General features: G+C 36.4%; 1 protein-coding gene and 1 pseudogene across 3 annotated transcripts in view; one reads left to right on the plus strand and one right to left on the minus strand.

Moving 5' to 3' along the window:
- The first annotated feature begins 965 nt into the window (after positions 1-965).
- On the plus strand, positions 966-3,547 carry LOC130684029 (60S ribosomal protein L37a-like; annotated as a pseudogene).
- Positions 3,548-18,434: 14,887 nt separating this feature from the next.
- The window catches only part of CCDC14 (coiled-coil domain containing 14), a 44,621-nt gene continuing 42,500 nt past the window's right edge, over positions 18,435-20,555 (minus strand). For all 3 annotated transcript variants that reach the window (XM_057503386.1, XM_036905539.2, XM_057503384.1), the window contains one exon: positions 18,435-20,168. In XM_057503386.1, the coding sequence (XP_057359369.1) occupies positions 19,250-20,168 (919 nt within the window). In that variant the 3' untranslated portion in view covers positions 18,435-19,249. The remainder of the gene's footprint in view (positions 20,169-20,555) is intronic.

Below are 20,555 nucleotides of genomic sequence, written 5' to 3' on the forward strand. Positions count from 1 at the left end.
TCATCCATATTGTATTGTGTATCAACACTTCATTCCTTTTACTATTTTAGGTATATATCACACTTTGTCTATCCACTCATTCATGGACGGACACTTGGGTTGACTACGCCTTTTAGCTATTGTGAATAGTGTCATCATGAATATTGGTTTGAGTCCATTGTCAACCGGTCCTACTGGGTATATACAGAAGAGTGGAATTGGTGGGTCATGTTTATAACTTTTTGAGGAACCACCGAACTGTTCCCATAGTGTCTACATCATTTTACATTCTCACCAGAAATTCACAAAGGTTCCAATTTCCTTACTTCCTCACAAATGTTTCTGAGATTTCTCCTTTGTTATATAGAAGTATGTGGTTTAATCTCCAAGTATTTTAGAGTTTTTCCAGCTATCTTTCTGTTACTGGCTTCTAGTTTAACCATAGTGATGTAAGAATGGACATTGTATGGTTTCTATTCTTTTAAATTTGTTAGGGTGTGTTTTACAGTCCATAATGTGGTCTGTCTTGGTGAATGTTCCGTGTGAGCTTGAGAAGAATGCGTACTCTGCTGTTGTGAGATAAAGTACTCTATAGATGTCAATTATATCCAGATGGATCATATTGTTGAATTCAGCTATATCCTTATTGATTTTTGGTCTGCTGATTTGCCCCTTTCTGATAGAGAGGTGATAAAGTCTCCTACAATAGTATCAGATTCACTGGTTTCTCCTTGCAGTTCTATCAGTTTTTTGCCTCATGTATTTTGTTGCTCTGTTGTCAGGCACGTACATGTAAAGGATTGTTATGTCTGCTTGGAGAACTGACCCCTTCATCATTATGTAATGCCCCTCTTAATTAATTAATTAATTTATGTATGTATGTATGTATGTATGTATGTATGTATTTATTTAGGGAAGCAAGGCAGAGATTTTTATTTAGAGGTAAAGCGAGAGGACAGAGCTCCTGGCTTATGCCAGGAGGGGACAAGAGAGTCCCCTGCCCCTCTTTATTCTTGATAACATTCTTTGCTCAGAAGTCTACTCTGTCTGATATTAGGAAAACTATGTCTGCTTTTTAAAAATTACTGTTAGCATAATACAGCTTTCTCCAACCATTTGCTTTGAATTTATGTGTCTTTATAGTTAAAGCGGGTTTCTAATAGACAACATATAGCTGGGTCTTGATTTTTTATCTAGTCTGACAATCTCTGTCTTTTAATTTGGTGCATTTAGGCCATTGATGTTCAAAGTGATTGTTGATATAGTTGCATTAATAGCTACCACATTTGTTAGTGTTTTCTATTTGTTGCTCTTACTCTTTTCTCTGATATTCGCTGTGAGAACCAAGTTGAGCTACAGGAGATAAACCGTACAAAAGTGTGCCCCACCCCCATGTTTGGGCTCCCTGAAGTTTTTAACTCTTAGACTTGTCCACACTGAGCATCCATCAATTTGTCAATTACAGTTCAGCTCTTTCCTGCCCTGGCACTGGTTCCTGTAGAGGTATCTGCTTGTGGGTTTCTGTTCCAGTAAGTTGTGATTCTCTATATCTACTTGTCTGCCTCTCCAATACTGGAAGCAGCAGTTTGCCCTGTAAGATCACTTCTCTTACAGATCTAAGGAGAACTGCTGATTTTTGTTAGTTCATCTTTTTACTTATTGTTAGGGTGAAGATTGCCATACTTCTTACATGCCAGACCAGAAGCCAGATGTCTCTCATAAACATTTCATTTTTCTGTTTTTGTGTTTTCTATTTTGATAATAGTCATCTTAACAGGTATGAGGTATATCCTATTGTGGTTTTGATTTTCATTTCCCTAATGACTAATAATGTTGAGCATTTTTTCATGTGCTTATTGACTATATGCATATCTTCTTTGAAGAAATGTCTTCGAATTCTTTTGCCCAATTTTTAATTGGGATTGTGGGGCTTGCTTCATCATTGACTTATAGAGGCTCTTTTTATATTCTGGATATTAACCCTTTGTCAGATATATGTCTTGCAAATATTTTCCCTGTTCTGTGGGTTGCCTTTTCACTCTGTTGATTGTGTCCTTTGATGCTCAAAAGTTTTAAATTTTGATGAGATCCAGTTTATTTTTCTTTTGTTGCCTATGCTATTTGTGTCATACTTAAATTATTGCCAAATTGATGTCCTAAGGATTTTCTCTTATGTATTCTTCTAAGGGCTTTATATTTTAGCTCTTACATTTAGGTCTTTAATCCATTTTGAATTAATTTTCATATGTGGTATAGGGTAAGGGTCCAACTTCATTATTTCCCATGTAGGTATCTAGTTTTCTCAGCATCATTTGTTAAAAACAGTCTTTTCCCCACTGAATGGTATTGGCACCCTTGACACCCAAGAATCAATTGATCTCATCAAAAATCAAAACTCCAAAATGCACGGGATTGCTCTCTCAGCTTGCACCTCATTGGCAGTGACATGGCTGAACACACTAAGAAGGTCAGAACTGTTGGTAAATATGGGACCTGTTACAGTGCCTCCCTCAGGGAAATGGTGAAGAAAATTAAAATAAGCCTTTCTCCTTTTGGGGCAAAACCAAGATGAAGAGATGAGTGGTTGGGATCTGGCACTGTGGTCCTTGCATGAAAACAGTAGCTGGTGGTGCCTGGAAGTACACCACCACCACTTCTGCCGTCACAATAAAGTCAGCCATCAGAAGACTGAAGGAATTGAAAGACCAGTAGAAGCACCACCAGTTGAAGCATTGCTAGACAATAATAGATAGCTTAATTTATGTAACAATAAAAAAGTAAGGGTTTATTTCTAGACAGTTTATTCTCTACCAGTGGTCTGCTGTTTTTATTACTAGAGCTTTGAATTAAGTTTTAAAAACCATGAAGTATGAGACCTTCAACTTTGTTACCTTGAGATTGTTTTGGCTATGGGACAGTCTCTTGAGATTTCATGTGGATTTTAGGGTTGTTTTATTTTTCTGTTTCTGCAAAACCAACCCTGGGGTCTTGATAGGGGTTGCACCTAATCTGTAGATTGCTTTGGCTAGTACTGTCATCTTAACAATACCAAGTCTTCCAATCCATGAACACAAGAGGTCTTCCTATTTATTTAGATCTTTAATTTCTTTTAACAATGTTTTGTAGTTTTCAGTGTACAGGGCTTTCACTTCCTTGGTTAAATTTATTTCTAAGTATTTTATTCTTTTTGATGCTATTGGAAGGAATTGTTTTCTTAATTTCCTTCTCAGATTGCTCATTGCTAGCATATAGAAATACCACTGATTTTTATTTTTGTATCCTGTACTATTATGCCAATTTTATTCTACTTTCAAAAATGCCTACCTGGTGTGGAGTCCTGTCCTGAAAGGGAGATCTGGCTGGTCACATTTAGAGTTAATAAGGATAAACTGCACCATTCCTTCTAAACTCTGGCTAGTGACTGGAGAACAAGAGTTTCCATAAAGTTCTAGGAAATATATCACTTAATCTGAAAAATACTGTGGTCCAAACACAAAATCCTAGCACATGATATCTGATTTGTCAAGATGAAATAAATCTACTTCAGAGAGAAACTTGTCTTGTTTGTTCTCTTAGGTGTTCCAAAATAATACAAGTTAGCCCCATTGCCCCAAAGCAAAAAACTAGTTGTAGAAAATATTCCTTTGCTTGGTGGGGATGGGGAGCCTGTTTATTTTTACAGCTTTCCTAGGAAGTTTAATCTGCAAACCCTGGCCTCCATCTGTCTGTGCACATCCTCTGCACTTCCTGTCACTGGATCCCTACTCTGGCCTGGCCCCCTTCACTGATGGGCCTTGTTAGGAAACTCAAAGGAGAAGAAAAAGGAACGAAGAGAAGGGAAGATGTCATGACTTATTAATCCTCCCAAGGATTGAATAATAAATAGCACACATTAGTTTCTGAAGTTATTAAATCCACCTAGATCAACATTGGTGGATTAAGGGAAAAGGCGTGCTGGTTCTCAAGGCTGACTGCATTTTAGACTCACCTGTGGAGCATTTTCAAAACACTTATGCCCAGGTGCCATCCCCAGAAATTGATTCAATTAGTCTGGGGCTGGGCCCAGGGAATGATTTTTTTTTTAATTCCCCAGCAATTCTGTTGTGGAACTACTTATAGCTTAGGTAAAATCCACAGCAGAAAGAACAATTTGGAAAAGACCAGTGCCTTGACCACAGGCATTCACATATGAACATATAGACATCCTGAATTCCAGAAGGTGTTTGTGGATTTACTCCTGTAAATATTTACTGTAAATGGATTCTATGTACTTCAAATCCTATTATCTCATGCATTGTTGTTATATAATTTAAAAAGTTAATCTTTAGGATAAAATATTTCACAACAAAGCCATTACTAAATGTACAATTCCAAATTCCAGAAAAATGTTTAATTTTTAACCATAAAAGTCACACATTTTAATTGCTAAAGAAAAAACAGTAAAAAGGTAGAAGGAAGGAAGAAGAGTAACTGTCATACCCACAGAGCCACACTCTGGAATCCCCCAGGTAACTTCTATTGAGAATTTCTTAGATATCTTTCAGGAGAAGGCTGTTTTATTATGTTATTTATCATAATAATAATTATAAAAGCTAATCCAAAATGTTATTTTAAGATTCCTATAGTCATTATATTAAAAAAGAGTTTAAGATCTATGATTTCAGCCACAGAACCCCCAGATTACAAGGAGGAGTTCAGGATGGATGGAGTGGGCTCTGGGGTCTGGGGGCCTCCACCCTTTCTTTGTCCAGAGCAGCTCTATTTCTGTATTTTGCAGAACACTTAAATCCACTGTTTTATATAGTTTGAAAGAACAACAATAGTTTAAACAAAAATATGAACTCAAGTGATCAAATTCTTTTACTTCACATTCTCTCATTCTTCCTCATTTTCTATGCTAATAACATATAACTTTCCTATGTGCTCCACATCCCCCACAAACACACTGTAGAGGTTTATCTTAGAAACAACTGGGAGAAGTGCTATAAAAACTCAGCACAGCAAAGACCACACATAAAGTCACAATGAGCACATGAAGATCATGACTGAAATTTATTTATTGCATAAAGCAAATTTGGAGGATATTTTATATGTAAGATCCTTAATTTATAAATTCCATAAACTCAATTTTCTGCATAATGATATCAGCTAGATATCACCCATTAACAATCCTGTTTTGCAAAAGGGGCAATAGGATTTTACATTTCTATCTTAAATTCTTTGTGTGGAGAAAGTGTAGGATAGTGGTAAGATCTTCTGTGTCAGCCTCTTGGTGTGCATTGAAGCTTTCTCATTAAGGTTGTATGAACCTTGGATAAATAACTTAAATTCTTCTAAGCTTTAATTTCCTAATTGTTAAAAATAGGATATAAAAGAAAAAAAGCCTGTTTCACTTCATAGAATTGTTTCGAAGGTTAAGAAAATGCACCACAAAGCATATTCACAGAATGCTTGCTCCACTAGTGGTAACTACTATTCTGTAGAATATCAATTAGTCACTCAATCATGACATGCCAAATTCAATACTCTGGCCTCCAGTGGACTAAAATTCTTTCCATTATTTATAAATACACAAAGTGAATTCATGAGAATACACTGTATCACTTACCTAGGGAAAAAAAAAGTACTATTCATTGCAAAAATAAAACAACCAAACTATAGCGTAACAACAAAATGGACTTTCTAAGAGAAAAATAAAAAACCAGAAGAAATTCTTTGGGAAATTTTGCTCTGGATTATCACAGCATATTTTGTAGTGCTTTCCTACACATCTATGTACCAATTGGAAGCACTGGCTAAGTCAAGAATCATCACACCATCAGAAGCCTGACATTAGGAGACTGGCTAAAATAGCAACATACCAGATTCTTCTTCCTTATAGGTCTTCCAGAACTCATCTGGTCCCTCCCCCTACTGCTCAGCAGGACCATAGCAAATGGGCTTAGAAAGATGCATAGCCACCTTTTCTTCCTGGTAATATGAGAAGGAGCCTTCAATTCAGTTGCAAGTGGCAGTCACTGGACATGTCTGGAAAGTTCTTTCTTATGCCTATATAATCATTGATGCTAATAAGAAATATATTCATACTATAGTGATAAAAATTCTAAATACTTATGAATAACTTCAACAAGATAGACTCAGTATATATTGAAAAAAATGGGAAAAAATGCTATTAAAAGACAAAAACAGGATTTGAATAAACTGAAAGTCCTATCATGTTCCTGGAAGGAAAAACAATATAAAACAGCGAATTCTAGAGATTTTAATCTAGAAATTGAATGTAGTTCCAATTTGAACCCCAACAAGGTTCTTCTTAGAATTAGACAAAATAATCCTAAATTCACATAGAAATATAATGCCAAAGAATAGCTAGTACAATTATAGAAATGTCAGAAGAAAGAAAGCATGTATGTAGGGGACCTTATAAGATACCAGTCATACTATAAAGTTTATGTATTCTAAGAAATATGTTGGTAAGGATATATAAAACATATTTGTAGAACAGAAGAAATCATTTATAACTATATTATATAGTGGTTATTAGAAATGATTTTGTACCAAAGAAGTAGTTCAATGGGGAATAAACTATTAAAAAAAATTGATAAGCACAAGTGGCTACTGATCTGAAAGAAAATTAAAATGGACTACCATGTTATACTAAATTCAAAACTAAATTGCAAGTGGATTAATGATTTAAATGTTAAAAAATTTTTTTTTAACTTGAAGAAAAATATCTAGGAGATTACATGTGCAAATACAGTTTGGGGAAATTTTTCTTACTAAGAACCAAGAAACTGTAAAATAGTCATCTTTGGCCATATACAAATAATTTTTTTTGGATGGCAAAAGGTAGTAAAAGTTAACAGCAATCAATATGTCTGGAAGAATTTTTGCACTGCTATATTCTTTCAAAGGATTGCTTTCTATACAAAGCACCCTTAAAAATTAAGACAAAACCAACAACTGAATAGAAAATTATGCAAAGGATACAAATAAACAATTCACTAGTAAAGCAAAAAGGCCCTATAACACATGAGTATGTCCAAATTCACTAGAAATCAGGAAAACAAATGAAAGTAACATAAAATTCCTTGACACCCATCACACTGGCAAACATAAAACAGCCATAGTAAAGCTTCCACTGATCGAACACGGAATGATTTAAGTATCAATAAATCATAAGTGCAATGGATTGAGACTCCAAATAAGTTTATTCCATGAATTCATAGTCAAACTGAAAAATAACTCACCATTGAAAGATGCTAGGGAACCACTTCATTATTTTGAAAACTGGTAAATAACTGGAAAGAATCAAGGATTTTTCCTGTCTTATATATCGGAATTGTCTCATGGGTAACCAAATGGCAGACACAAGGAAGTAGCCTGTGTCTAAATCTGTCACTAAAGGATAGATAGTGTTGGACCATCATCATTTTACAATAGTGGATCTGGATGTTGAGCATCAACAGTTGTCAACATCACAAAGGAGAGACAACCAGACATTTGTGACTATTAATGGAGGAACAGACACCATCTAGGAATTATTCTTGCTATAAAGCTCAAACCTGTATCTGACCAAGCCTTTAGAGTCCACTTACAATTTACAGGAAATAACTAAGATGAGAAAATATTCCATAATGACATAGGGATACAACCTTTAAAATTCAGACTGTGGGAAACTTCACAGCACCAACTACCTCATTCCTCCAACAAATAAACTGTAAGGAACAAAAACATGGAGGGGGAAACTATAAATTAAAGGAGCTATAAAAGACTTGAATCAATTGCAATTTGGGGGTCTTATTTGAATCCTTATTCAAATAAAGTGTAGTACTGGCTGAATATTTAATGAATATTGTTAATTTTCTTAGATATGCTAATACCATACTTATTTTATCATTAGAAATACATTTATACTTAGATATATGTATGCAATAATATGGTGCCTGAAATTTGCTTTAAAATAATATGAAACGGGGGGAAGTGGATGGGACAGGATTGGTCATGGTTAGATAGCAGTTGAGGCTAGCCAATGGGAATAAGATTTCATTATACATATACAAAGAAGTCATTATGCTCTTCGTCTACTTTTGTGCATGTTTAAAATTCTCCATAATAAAAGGTAAAACACATGTAGAGAGGAAAAAAGATGGCAGTGTAAGAAGTGAGGCAGAAGCTTCCTCCCAAAATCACATAAAATACAAAAATAAAGCAAATACAACTAATCCTGAAAAAGCAACCTGAAGACTGCAAAACAGACTGCCTACATAAGGGGAAGAAGAGAAGACCTCACAGAAAAGGGTAAAGTAGCAAAGCTGCAACCTGGTGGGACCCAAGCTCTCCCCCAACCCCAGCCCACAGGCAGAAGGAAGAGAAATAGAGAGGGGAGGGAGTAGAAGCCAAGGACTGCTGAACATCCAGCCCTGGAGATATGCTCCAGGAGCATGAACCCACATTACATAGCACTCTGGAGATTAGTGGGGTTGGAAAGCAAAGACGGGCAGAATACTTGGAGAGACTGAGATTCCAGCCTCTTGTGGAGAACAGGTACACACAACTGGCCCCCCTGGGACAAAAGAAAGGTGGACACTTTGAAGGATGCAACCTGCTGCTCCTTCTTACTGGCAGGCACTGGTCCCACTCACCTGCTGCCCCCAACCTGGCAGTGGAGGCAGGCATTACAGCCAGGAAACCAGGAAACTCTCCCAGTCGAACTCTTTTCTCCCAGGCTGGCATTGGTTCCATTCACCTGCAACCCCTGCCATTGCTGCAGGTACATGGCAGCTCCAGAGAATAGAACTTCTGGGTACTAGAGGGCACCTCCTACACAAAGTTATTATTCCATAGGAAACACTAATAAAATGAAGTGCCAAAGGAATTGGGTTCAAACAAAATTATAAGAAAAAATGCCAGAAAGAGGGCTTAGTGAAACTGAAATCACCAATCTTCTTGATAAATATTTCAAAATAAAAGTCATAAACATGCCCACAGAGCTACAGAAAAATATTCAACATCTTAGGGAGCACTTCAACTAAGAGGTAGAAATTTTGAAAAATACAGTATCTGAAATGAAACATACAATCAAGAGCTTTAAAAGTAGATTAGATGAAGTAGAAGAGACAGTAAGTGAAATAGAAATGAAAGAACAAGAAAACAAAGAAGCTGAGGCATGGAGAGATAAAAGTATCTCTAGGAATGAAGGACTAATAAGAGAGCTGTGCAACCTATTCAAATGGAACAATATTTGCATAATACGGGTTCCAGAAGAAGAGAGAGATAAAGGAATAGAAAGTCTCTTTGAAGAAATAATTGTTGAAAACTTTCCCAATCTGGGGAAGGAAATAGTCACTCAGGTCATGGAAGTGCAGAGATCTCCCAACACAAGAATCCCTAGGAAGACAACACCAAGAGATATAATAATTAAAATGGCAAAGAACAAGGACAAGGAGAGAGTACTGAAAGCAGCAAGAGAGAGAAAAAAGATCATTTATAAAGGAAACCCCATCAGACTATCAGCAGACTTCTCAGCAGAAACCTTACAGGCCAGAAAGGAGTGGCATGATATATTTAATACAATGAAACAGAAAGGCCTCCAACCAAGAATACTCTATCCAGCAAGATTATCATTTACATTTGAAGCAGGGATTAAACAATTTCCGGATGAGCAAAAGTTGAGGGAATTCACCAACAAGCTATCTCTACAATGATCTTAAAGGGACTGCTATAGATGAAAGTGCTCCTAAGGCTACACAGCTGTCACCAGAGAAAATAAACCCACAGTAAAGGAAGTAGACCAATTAATTTCTAACCAAATACAAAATTAAATCAACTAATCACGAAGTTGGTCAAGGGATACACAAAGAATACAGAATGACACTTACTATATAGAGTGGAGGAGGAGGAAGAAGGGAAGAAAAAAAAGAGAACCTTTAGATTGTGTTTGAAATAGCATAATAAGCAAGTTAAGATAGACTGCTAGAAAATGAACTGATTAAAAAATGGGCAGAGAATATGAACAGACAAAAGGCACATGAAAAGATGCTCCACATTGCTAATCATCAGGGACATGCAAATTAAAACCACAATGAAATATCACCTCACACCAGTTAGGATGGCCAACATCCAACAGACAAGAAACAACAAATGCTGGCAAGGATGTGGAGAAAGGGGAACCCTCCTACACTGTTGTGGGAATGTAAATTAGTTCAACCATTATGGAAAGCAATATGGGGATTCCAAAAAAAACTAAAAATAGAAATGCCAATTGACCCAGGAATTCCACTCTTAGGAATTTACCAGAAGAAAACAAGATCCCTGATTCAAAAAGGCATATGTAACCCTGTGTTTATCGCAGTACTCTTTACAATAGCCAAGATATGGAAGCAACTTGAGTGTCCATCAATAGATGAATGGATAAAGAAGAAGTGGTACATATACACGATGGAATATTATTCAGTCATAAAAAGAAAAAAAATCCTACCATCTGCAACAACATGGATGGAGCTGGAGGGTATTATGCTCAGTGAAATAATCCAGGGAGAGAAAGACAAGTACCAAATGATTGCCCTCATTTGTGGAGTATAACAACAAAGCAAAACTGAAGGAACAGAACAGCAGCAGACTCACAGACTCCAATAAGGGACTAGCGGTTACCAAAGGGAAGGGGTTGGGGAGGGTGGGTGGGGAGGAAGGGAGAATGGGATTAAGGGGCACTATAATTAGCAATCATACTATAGGTAGGTCATGGGGAAGGCAGTACAGCACGGAGAAGACAAGTAATGACTCTATAGCATCTTACTATGCTGATACACAGTGACTGCAATGGGGGGCAGTTGAGGACTTGATAATGTGCGTGAATGTTGAAACCACAATGTTGTTCATGTGAAACCTTCATAAGATTGTTTATCAATGATACTTTAACAAAAAAAAAAAGGTAAACACACATACACCAAGCCATAGTACCTATTGCTAATTGCTGGTGATACATATGAAGTTAATTCTCACACACTGCTGGTAGAAATGTAAAGTGTTAATCGTTTTAGAAGGCAGTGTGGCAAGGTCTATTTTTTAAAATACACACATCCTTTGACCCAGAAATTCTATTGCTGGGACACTATTCCTTAGAAATAGAAGCAGAAACCATAAGGCCACATGACACATATGTTTACTGTGAGACTGTTCTTAGGGGACCTCAAACTGGAAACAAAGTGAAACAGCAGATTTGGTACATTGGCCCACTGTCTTTCTAGTTAACTCTTTTCTTCTGGGCCTTCCTATTTTGCAGAGGCTGGAAAGATAAAGACATTTTTCCCAGACTCCTTTGAAGCTAGGGTTTTAGATTGTGATTTAATTTCACCAGTCAGAAGTACTAGTACAAATCTGATATACACAGTATGGGTCTGCAGTCAAAAGTTCTGTTGGTACCTTCCTGTCCCCCACATTGCAGCTCAATGGCATGATTCCAGAACTAGCAGCTGGGAAAGCAGCTTCCTGACTGTAATGGATGTGGCAGTTCTCTTGGGTGACAGGTTCTGTGGGATTGTTGTTTGTGGGAGTCATTCCTGAAGTCCCAACCTACAGCTTGCTACTTGGGTCCCTCCAATAATTCTTTTTTAAGTCCTTAATTTTCTACATTAAATTCCTTTCCACTTAAAATAGTTTCTGTTATATACAATAAACTAGATTGTTGGATACACTGTAGCATTATATCTCCATATCATGGAATATTAAGCAGTCATTGAAATGAATAAATTAGATACACACTAAATGACTTTCTAGTCACCTAGATGGATTTTCATCGGTACTTCTAAGTGTGAGAAAATCAGAACACAAAAAAATGAGTATAATATGACCCATTTTTGTAAAACAATGATCAACTCTCTGGAATCTTTATAAATTCAAGGATCCATATAGGATTTTATGAGCATGGAAAAAGAGTGAAGATCACATACAGGGTTATGAATATAGATCACAGGTGTGTGACTAGGAAATAGGAAATGGGCTAATCTCAGGAGAGAAGGCAAAGAGGGAAGCTGTTGATAAAAAAATGGCATGATATGATCCTATATATATAAATTTACTCATGTATGTATATTGCACACATAAAGAATGCCTGAAAGGACAACATGTTGTTCTCTGGAAAATTGGATCTTCAATGGGATTTATTTCTCTCTTTATGTATTTATAATTAGATCAAAGTTTTACAATGAGCATTTATATCTTTATATGATCAGAAACAAAAAAGGTATTTTCATTGTGAAAAAAAGGAAAAAAATGTGATTTACAATAGTAGTAAAAGCTATAATGTACCTAGGAATAAATCCCACAAAGTTTTACAAGATCTTTATGAGATAAATAAATGGAGCATTACACAATATTAATGGATTGGTGGTCTTACTATAATAAAGAGGGCAATTCTTCTAAATAACCTATAAATGCAAAGCAGTTCCAGTAAAACCTCAAGAGGGTTTTTCACAGAACTTGACAAACTGCTCCCTGAATTCACACTGAAGAGAAAAGGCCCAGAATAGCCAAGACAATTTAGAATATGAATAAGGAGAAAGTATCATCCTATCAGATATCAAGACATAATAAATCTTCAATAATTATAAAAGAGTTGTTTGCACAGAGGTAGATAATACATAAGTGAAACAGACTAGGCCGAGTAAAAAATAGACCCACATATATTGCAGAACTTGGTGAATGACACAGGTGACATTAAACATTAGAGAAGACAAGATGGTCAGTTTACTGGTCTCCTTTCAGAGCCTACCCAGGATATGCTACAGAAGTGACAAGTGGGTTAATAGATAACAGATATAATACAAAAACTTTGAGAAACTTTTAGGAAGACAGGAATTGTTTTTGTTCCAACATGTATTTGGGAAATGGCAGCCTAGGATAGAAGACGGCCAGGCAGAGGATGGGTTACAGAACAATCTAATTGTATTTTCTTCCCTCCCCCCAACCCCCAACTGTTCTGAGTGCATCACTGCTCACCTCATCACCTCTGTGGGAAAGAGTGATGCCAGCACAATGCCACTGGATGTATAAATAGTGTTATGGCAGAGCTGGAATCTGGCTGGTGGCACGTGGCTAACAGGTGCAGATCCCTGAGCAATCCTAACTCCTATCCCAATCCTAAGGGAAGAAGCTCTTGAAAAAGAGCAGAGCTGCGGGAGGAGATACAGGAGAAGTCAACTTATGTGGGTAATAAATAGGGAGTGATCAAGTCCAGACCAAAATAACTGAAGTTTTCAGTCTAAGGAATAGCTCCTACCACTACGACCACCACCCCATGACATCATAAGCATTCTAAAAATTGATCATAAGGAGTCTAAATTAGTATCTGGATTTCAGTCTCCTCTCCCAGGTATGTATTACCTGTTTCAGTAGTTGGTATTCCCAAGGTAATATGAACTTACAGGGGGTAAGAATGGTACAAACAAGGTACACATGTTTAACAGTCTATGCTAAAACAAACAGAAATCAATGGGCCAGACAGACAAGCATTTAAAATGCACATAATAATTATGTTTAATGAGACAAGGGAGAGCATTGAAAATACAAGCAGGAACAAGCAATTATAAAGAAAACCATTTTTTTAATATAAAAGTTTAAATTAAGAGGTCAATAAGTGAATTTATCAGCAAAATGGATATAAAAGAAGAGCAAATTAGTGAGAATAAAGATCAGATAAGGAAACTTTCCTCAGAAGAATTAATATTAGAGAAAAAGACGGTAAAAGTAAAAGTTAAGAGGCATGAAGGTTTTAAGTAGAAGCTTAATAGGAATCACAGAAAAACAAATTACAAGGAAATATTGGAAGAAATATTAACGTGAGAATTTTCCAGAATTAGAAGTTGTGAAAATCACTGATTTAAAAATAGCTCATAGAATAATAACAGGAGAAATTAAAATAAAAACAGAAACAAAAACCTAACACTGTCATACTCTAATTTTAAAGTGAAATTTGAGATCATTAAAGCCAGACAAAAATGATTTCACCTTCAAAGCACCAAGGATCTGCTCTGTGACAAGCTTCTTAACAGCCACACTAGGAACCAGAGGACACTGGTAATATGAAAAGTGATGAAGGAAAATGGGTTTGAACCTAGGATTTTATACCAAAACTATCATGTTTTAAATTATTGCTTTTTCCTTGCCTTACTTTCAATTTTGTCTTAATTTGAGAAGGCTCAATTTTTTTCCTCCAGTTTTTTCCTAAATTCTATTAACTCTTGCATCATCTCCTCCTGTTCTCTCATCATTTTGCCCGTAAGCTCTTGCTTCTCTGCTCAATGCTCTTGATTCGAATAAATACTTGTGTCAGTTTTAAAAATTCATGGCCAAGTATTTAGTCACAAAAACTTTTATCTTCTCTACAGCAGCATTTTCCTGATATATGTTTTTAATTTATGCTTTTATTTTTCTATTTCTTTCCTCATTCAGCCCTAAATATTCTAGTGTAGGTTCTCTGCTGGTTGTTCTTGATGACTCATTTTTTTTTTGAGGCAGAGAACAAAGGTTTTCCTGGACTATCTATTTACAGAATGCTTGTGTTTAAGGGTTGAAATTTTCCTAGTAGTTAAGAGTTTTGTACAGTGATTTGTTCAGTATTACTTCTCCCTATGGCAGTAGGCATCTGTTTTTCCCCAGTGTAAAGCCTATGGATCTTCTTCCCATTGTCATAAACTAAGGATTTCCTAATTTATAAATTTATAAACTTGACCTCTGAGAGTTGAGAAGTGCTCTGCTAGCTCTTTCTTTGATCTGGAGACATAGCATCTCCTGTTTCCTCTCCAAGTCACCCTACTTGGTAACTACCACTTTTGGCAGTCCTAGCTAATTTGTGGCTTGGTTTTAGAGCTGTCTCCTAGTTTCCCACACAAGTGGCGTTTGTACTCCTCTTGGTTTTGATTTCTACAAAAGGGGGAATAAGCAACTTTATACTACCATCTTCACATTGAAATCTGGTGGAAACTATCATTTAAATGTGAGGGTGAAATAATAATATTCAAGTCCTAGGAGAGTCACCAAAGATGCTCTTTCAAAGTGACATCATGCAAAAGAAAAAATAAATTAAATATGGAGAGCACCTAAGATGTAAGAATTAAAAGAGGAAGGAAAGAAGAGCAATTCACAGCTAAAATTCTAAATGCCATCAACATGATGTGAGCGTCTATCCAAGCCTTGCCAGGTTCCTTTGGTATTGGGAGGCTTCTCCTTGGAAAATGTAGCATTTTGACCTGCAGTCTTTAGATCTTTCCTTCTCATCTGGCAGGTACTGGTGCTCTAGGTGCCTCAGGGGACGCTTTGCCATATTTGTCTTTAAATGCTCAGTATGTCGCACACAGTAGAGACATAATAAATTATAAATGAATGAAGATCACAGAGAATATGAACACAAACTCACATGGACATCTGTTTGCTGATCCAGAGTTCTGGCTCTGGAGTTATTGAAATGAACTTTCCCACAGAATTAATGTCACTGCCTGTTTAAGTGTCTTATTTTCTTCAATGGTTATCATGACATCTTCTCAAACTTAGGCCAAAGATACAAAACTACAATTTAAATTCTTATACTCTTTATGGGTAAGGTAGGGGTGGAGAAGGGTTGCTTTGTTAGTTGTCCATTATTACAGAAATCTGACCGGTTAGATTTTTAGGCTGGTTGGGATGGAGGAGGGAAGAGGTGGTGACAGTGGTTTGAGTCTCTGATGAAAAAAATGATCATTAGCTTTGTGATGGTGGAGGGTGATGTGGTGGCATCTAGGCCACTGCTCTAGTGAAGACCTACTTATTCAAATATTCATTCATTGACTTGCTCTAGCTTGTGTCTCTTCTTCACCAATCTATCTCCTTATCCTCAGATAGCAATTCTGTAATACTGACCTTAAAAAAAAATGAATTTGCTCCGCCTATTGAGGCTCTTGGTTTGAAATTTTGTTTTTCCTTCACTCCTTTCTTCTCGCCAAACCACAAGCAAACTACTCTTCAACCTCCAAGAGGGTCTGTTCTGCTTGTTTTGGAGCTGCTGACTTTTAAAATATTTAATTCTGGTCTCCTACCCCATTCTGAGCCTAGAGCTCACAGCCAAGTGCAGAATAATCTGGAAGTGATGGTGGAGTAAACATACCTTGGCTGTGTTCTTCCTACTGAGCAGTGGACAACATTCCCTGTTATAGATTTGAACAAATTTGCAAGTCTCCAGCTCCAAAGGGGGCCGAAATTTCCTCCAGAATAGCGTGTGATACCTCTGCATGTCTCCTGGAGATGTCCAGGGAGAAATGAGCTCTCTAACCTTCTGTGCTGAGCAGAACACAGTGCTCAGGTCCTGGAAATGTTAGAACTCACTGTGACTGTCAGTGTTGACAGGAGAAAAACTCATGTAACTTACTCAGTGTACTTTAAAAACTTTAAATAATGACTTTTGACAGAATTGGCCAAAATTGTTCTACTAGCATTGTACCACTGTGCTAAACAGAGATTTTAAGAACATTTGTGTGCCTTTCACAAAAGTAAAACCTTGAGTGTCCAGTACAATACACACATACACACACACACACGTAGATCAATGATATGTAATTAGTTATTATTATCATCTATTTGGTGCTCACAGTTCACAAGACATTTTCACTTATTTAATCCTCAAAATAAATTCCAGAGAGAATCCCTTGTTATTAGACATGGTAGTAGAGAAAGAATGGCACACAGCTAGATTCTGGTGACAGATTTAAGCAATTCTGAGCAGCAGGAAATCAAGAATGAACATATTTGAAAAATGATTGAGGGTTAGCTTGCAAATCAAATCCAGCTTTATGGTGGTGTGCTTAAGTTCTGGGCTCCTAAACATAATTTTTTAGAAAGAGCTTCTTGCCCTAATAATTAAAACTTAAGCCAATTCTGTCATTCTTTATTCCTTTACCATTTACTGCGTATAGCATCTATGTTCCTTTGCTCTGTCCCACTGCAAAGAAAGCTCTTTGAAGGCAGAGAGTATGTCTTGTTGTATTCACAGAGCCCATAATAGGAATTGACACCTATTGGAGCTTTTATTAATTCATTGAGTTAATGAATCTTTAGCTGAAGGGATAGCCCCACAATGTGAGCACGTGATATGTATTTGGCAGGTTATGATTTGGCTACATTCCCTTTCTAATCAGGCTTTGCAATTCTGCTCTACTTTCCATGGAGCTGAAGCAGGATTTTATAACTTCTAAGGCCCTTGACATAAAATGCCATCATTAGGGAAAAGTAAAGATTTCTGGAAGATTTACTAAAACTCCAGAGGTGGTAGGAATAAAGGAAAAATGTGTACTAAGCACCTCTTTGGCCCTTAGGATCTCTGCACTTGGTCAAACAGAATCAGATTCTTTCAGTCTGTCTTCAATGGTATTCACAAATATTGAATCCATTATAAAGTTTGTACACTACCTCCATACAGACAAGAAAAATCAGAATAGTGATAAAATGCTAAAGGATGGTTCTTTCCTGTTCTACACCCAGTATCATCAAGCAGGAGATACTAAATTCACTGTCAGGTTAGGGTATAGTTTACTAATATGCTTTTCACACTCAGGGACATCTGAAAAGGCTTTGTGAGAGGGCTGGAATTTGGAGCCAGACTGACCCTTCTGAGACTATGATGAAGCAGTTATATTGACTTCTGGGGTGAAGATTAAAGAGGACTACTGCAGTAGCTTTCTAAGTAATCTCTAGTTTCTCCCTCTCTAATCCTTCTTATGTAGATTATGCTATGCAATTTTAAGTACCACCTACTATCATCTGGAGATCCTCAATTAAAAAAAACAAAAACACCACCAACAAAAGTACCCAAACACCAAATAACTTCATTATGCTTAATGTTTATTCCTAAGCCTGGAGCTCAAGACATTCCCCAGTTTGACTCTGATCTTTCATGTGACAATCTATTATTACTATTCTCCTGTAATAATCTTGACCTGTCTACTAGAGTCAGGTTGGTGTACCTACCATCCTCTAAACACACCACTCAACCTCTATGTTTTAGGACACTTTCTATGGTGTACACAGAATTTTTTTGTTAGAGGGTATTCAGAGGATCATTCAAATCCTATACATCTTTCCTTAAGATCCAAGTGAAGTTTCTTCTTCTCTAGGTCTATTCCATCCATTTTTCTAGGTCATATTCCACCTTGAAATTTAACTTAATTCTTTCATGTTTCTATGTCATATGTGTGTCTTATATCAAATAGTAAGCTTCTGGTAAAGGTCCCCTAAGGATTATCCAGTTTCATTTGTTCTTCAAACTGTTAATCGTTAATTGAACCCCTATTTTTTAAAATTTTTCTTTGCACACAAGATGCCAGTCCTGTATTAATAGCAAAATAGGACAATCTTCTTGTATTGTCATATAATAATTTTAATAATTTACTTCTACATATGAATCACAATTAAATATTTGGGAACAGAGATGACACAATCTTTTTCCTTGCTTTATTATTTTGTATTTCTGAACTGTACTTCTGAAGTCTTGAAAGGCAGAATTACAACCAGTTCAAGATTTGCAAACTCAATCATGTTCAAAAATAATAAGGAAAAAAACCAAATAAACATTTCTTATTTATTAAAAAAACAAATTTCTAAAACTAGAACTATCTGTTAGCATTTCTTTATCAGTCTGCCTTTATTTTTTAAGGATCTTAAACATGCATTTGGGATATAAATAATTAAAAATGCTCACATTTTAAGAAACCATGTACTGATTTAAGGTGTTATCTATACTTTCTTGGACAAATCAATGTTTTCTTAAAAGGTGGAGATATTGGCTTAAAGGTTTACCAACACCACGGAGCATCCCATATAAAAACACATGCCATTAAGAAACAAACAGGAATCTTGAAAGAGAAAAGAAACTCTAGCCTGAATATAATAAATTGTATCCAGAAATTTCCTTCCCATTATCCTTTAGGACAACGACAGAATCCTTCTGACCTGTACCTTTAGCCTAAGTAGAGTAAGATAAGAACTCTAATTGCTAAGTACTAAAATAAAATGATTTACAAGACTTTCCTAGCTATCTACAACTTTATTAGCAAATGCCAATTTCATAAGATGCCTTGTTTTTATAAGCTCTTCTATGTCAACATAGTTCAATAATAAATGTATTATTCATATAATTTTTTGACCCATAATTAGTATAAAACATTTCTCTAAAGAAACTAAAAATATGCATTCAAATGTAGCCAAGTTCTTTTCTTAAAAAGAAGCTCTCAGTCCCCTTTGGAATTCACTTCTCCAGAAGACCATTCCTTAAGGACTTCTGGAGTCTAGCGATGTTGGCATCCAGTGCTGCAAGGCCATTACGGAAGTCTTGTTCATCATGGGAAGTGAAGGTTGAAAAAGAAGAGATGCTCCAGTCGGATATCAAGTCAGAATGTAAAAAGCTGCCATCGGAGACAACACTACTGTTCACTTGAATGCTGCTCCTCGGACAAAGGGAGGGGCCGAGAGGTGCAGCCAGTTCCGGTGGCTGTTCAGTGGCTGCGGGAATCTTGCAGATGGCTTCCTTTATTTTCTTGAGGAGCTTCCTGTCCTCTGTGTCGGCTGTTCGGGAATGTTTCTCAGGTGCATCTTCTGCTTCCTTTCTGGAAGGGCAACAAACTCCGGATGCACACAATTTATTTTCCTTTTCAGAGATGAGTCCATTGTTGCTGACCAGCTGTGGTGGAGCTACACTAACCTGTGGCTGGGGAGATAATCTCTTGGATGGTGGTGATTTCTTTTTAGAAGTGCTTCTAGCAAACGGAATGTAAATTGTAGTATCCAAATTACACTCATCTTCTATTAATGTTGTCATTTCATTCTCATCAGAATCTTGTTTTGAAAGGGAAGAAGTGATTCCAGGGGCTACTGTTTCCTCCATGCTCCCACTGTTACTATGTTGAGGGCCTTTGGAAGGCAGAGCATTTTCATAGGGTCTACCTGGCACTATGTTTTCCTCATTGTTAATTGCAGAAAGTGTAAAAATGTCATCTGTTTCTAACTTATTTAGGTAGCTCATTATGGAAGTGTGAGCAGGGATTGGGTCATGAAGTTGTTTTTCATGAATGTTCAGAAGTGATTTGGTAAGATTATTCCCAGGCTTGCAGCGAGCATTGTCCATACTAAGATCTGAAAGAAGCTTTGCCATACTGTTCTGTAAAGTTCTGTTAAGAAGAATTTAGTACACTAATTTTTTAAACTTGTTTTTCATTTATTTATATACACCTCATCTTTAAAAGAAAGGATTTGAGGTAAGTGCCTGGTTCTCAATATAGAAAAAAGAAACTAAAAGCACAAAATCACAGAATACACTCTGGAATGAGTAAATTAAAGTAACAAATGATAAAAGACTTTGGTCTGTATCAAATCTAATATTACATCTAAAAATAGAGGCTCGGAAATTTTTTCTCTTAAGGTACAGAGATGCTTTTTCTTGAGCAACATTGCAAAATGATAAGTATAATTTATTTCTTAGGGGATTCTGTTCATAATTATTTCTCTCTACTCAAAAAATATGTAAAGGACATTGGAACAATACTGGCAAAAAAAAA

Source organism: Manis pentadactyla, chromosome 1 (assembly GCF_030020395.1).
Source record: "Manis pentadactyla isolate mManPen7 chromosome 1, mManPen7.hap1, whole genome shotgun sequence".
NCBI classification, from domain to species: domain Eukaryota; kingdom Metazoa; phylum Chordata; class Mammalia; order Pholidota; family Manidae; genus Manis; species Manis pentadactyla.